This window comes from Telopea speciosissima, chromosome 11 (assembly GCF_018873765.1).
Source record: "Telopea speciosissima isolate NSW1024214 ecotype Mountain lineage chromosome 11, Tspe_v1, whole genome shotgun sequence".
In the NCBI taxonomy this organism is placed as follows: Eukaryota; Viridiplantae; Streptophyta; class Magnoliopsida; order Proteales; family Proteaceae; genus Telopea; species Telopea speciosissima.
Window position 1 is genome coordinate 50,454,037 of NC_057926.1, and position 1,822 is coordinate 50,455,858.

Here is a 1,822-nt window from a genome sequence, read left to right on the forward strand (position 1 = left end):
AGAAAAGAGTTGTGAGGACCTTTATCCTACGTGCCACGATGGCACAACGGAGTCAAGAGAGATAAAATTATCTAGAGGCCCAAGCAACGTTCAAAAGAAAAAAGAAAAACAAATAAGGGAAAAAGTTCTCTGTCTAGGAGTGTGGCGCACACTATACCAACACTCCCATGAGTCTATCTCTTTTCTCCCCATGTGAGAAGACATCTCTGCCCCTTTATTTTAAGGAGGAGAGAGATTGACACATGGGAGTACCGGCATAGACCACACTTCCGGACAGAGAACTGCTTCCCAACAAATAAAAAGGAAGGAAGGCACGTAACGTAACAAACTCCAATTATAAAGTAAAGAAGAAGAAAATTCAACATTATAAAAAGCGAAGACAGAGGACCCATTCTCTTCCTTCCTAAATCCTAACTTAATCACTGTAATTAGTACGCTGCACGCCTCTTCTCTCATTGGTAAGTTGACAAGTCCTGTTTTCTTGAATTCCAATTCTTCACACTAAAACCCTAGGAGGGGTTTGTGAGGGAAACTTTGTCCTATATTTATATTAATCTGTTCGATCATGCCTTTCTTTTTTGCATTCTTAGGTTTGTAAAACATTATCTTTGATTGACTCATCAAGAGAAAATGATAACTAACAGAGACAGAGATCGTCTTATAAGTCGGAGTAGGAGGAAGGAGAGGAGGATCAGGACTGACGATGCGGTGGTGGTACCTGAAGATGTGTTGATCAAAGTGTTTTCATGGCTCCCCGTGAAGTCCCTCCTCAGGTTCAAGTGCCTAAGTAAACGATGGTTTGATGTCATATCCAGTGATCCTTATTTCATTGACCTCCACTCTCAGCAATCCAATTCCAAATCACCATCTCGTCTCTTTTCCTTATCACGTAATTTGTTAAGGGAATTCAAGATCACTGATCCTATATCCCACTTATTGCCTACTCGCTTCGATCTGGTATGTCTCAAATCCTACGATAAATTTTATGTTTGCAATCCAAGTACACATGAATCCATAACATTGCCACAATTTCGGGATTCTCATAATGCTACCTTCGGTTTTGCATATGTTGAGTCTACCAACGAGTATAAAATAGTCCATTTCATTGAAACTTGCTTCCCCCCACCCTCATCTTTCTTGGACTCACATTTCTTCCACTTATATGATCCCAACCTCCCTAAGGAATGCAGAGTTTTCACCTTGGGAATGGGAAAGGACTCTCCTTCTCCTTATGCTTCTCCTTGGGCTTGGAGACTCGTCGGGATATTATCCATATAAGTTCGAGGGTGCTCAATTTCCGGCTTTCATCACCGGAGCTCTTCATTGGTTGATCAACCACCCAGAGCTTCTTATTCAGAAAACAATCTTGGCGTTCAACTTGGAGAGTGAAGAATTTAGACTCGTCCCACCTCCCAGAGGTTTTAGTGATCTGATACAAATTCCAAAGCATCTCCAATTGGTAGAATTGAGAGGATTACTCTGCCTTTCATATGTTGAACATTACAACAAAATGAACATATGGATGCTGAAAGACTACTACGATAATGAGAGTTGGGCAAAAGAGTACTGTATTGATCTGACTCCCTGGATGGATATTCATGGCTATTACAATGATCAGTATTATGTTCCTAAGGACATACAAGATAAGGGGAATAAGGTGCTTATTGAGACGTTGAACGATGGATCGTTCTATTTCGAAAATCAAACCGCAAGTTTTAGTAAATTTATTTGTGAAGAGACAGGTTCTTACATTAGAGGCATTAGTTTCTACAGGGAGAGCCTGCGGTCACTAAGATATGTACTACAGGTACTGTACCTCTAG

The 1,822-nt window shown here is 40.7% G+C and overlaps 1 protein-coding gene across 1 annotated transcript; it reads left to right on the forward strand.

Annotated features, from left to right (window-relative positions):
• The first annotated feature begins 1,162 nt into the window (after positions 1-1,162).
• LOC122645288 (F-box protein At4g22390-like) lies at positions 1,163-1,822 on the forward strand. The gene has a single exon (XM_043838609.1). It carries the CDS (start codon positions 1,163-1,165, stop codon positions 1,820-1,822), a length of 660 nt encoding a protein of 219 aa, XP_043694544.1.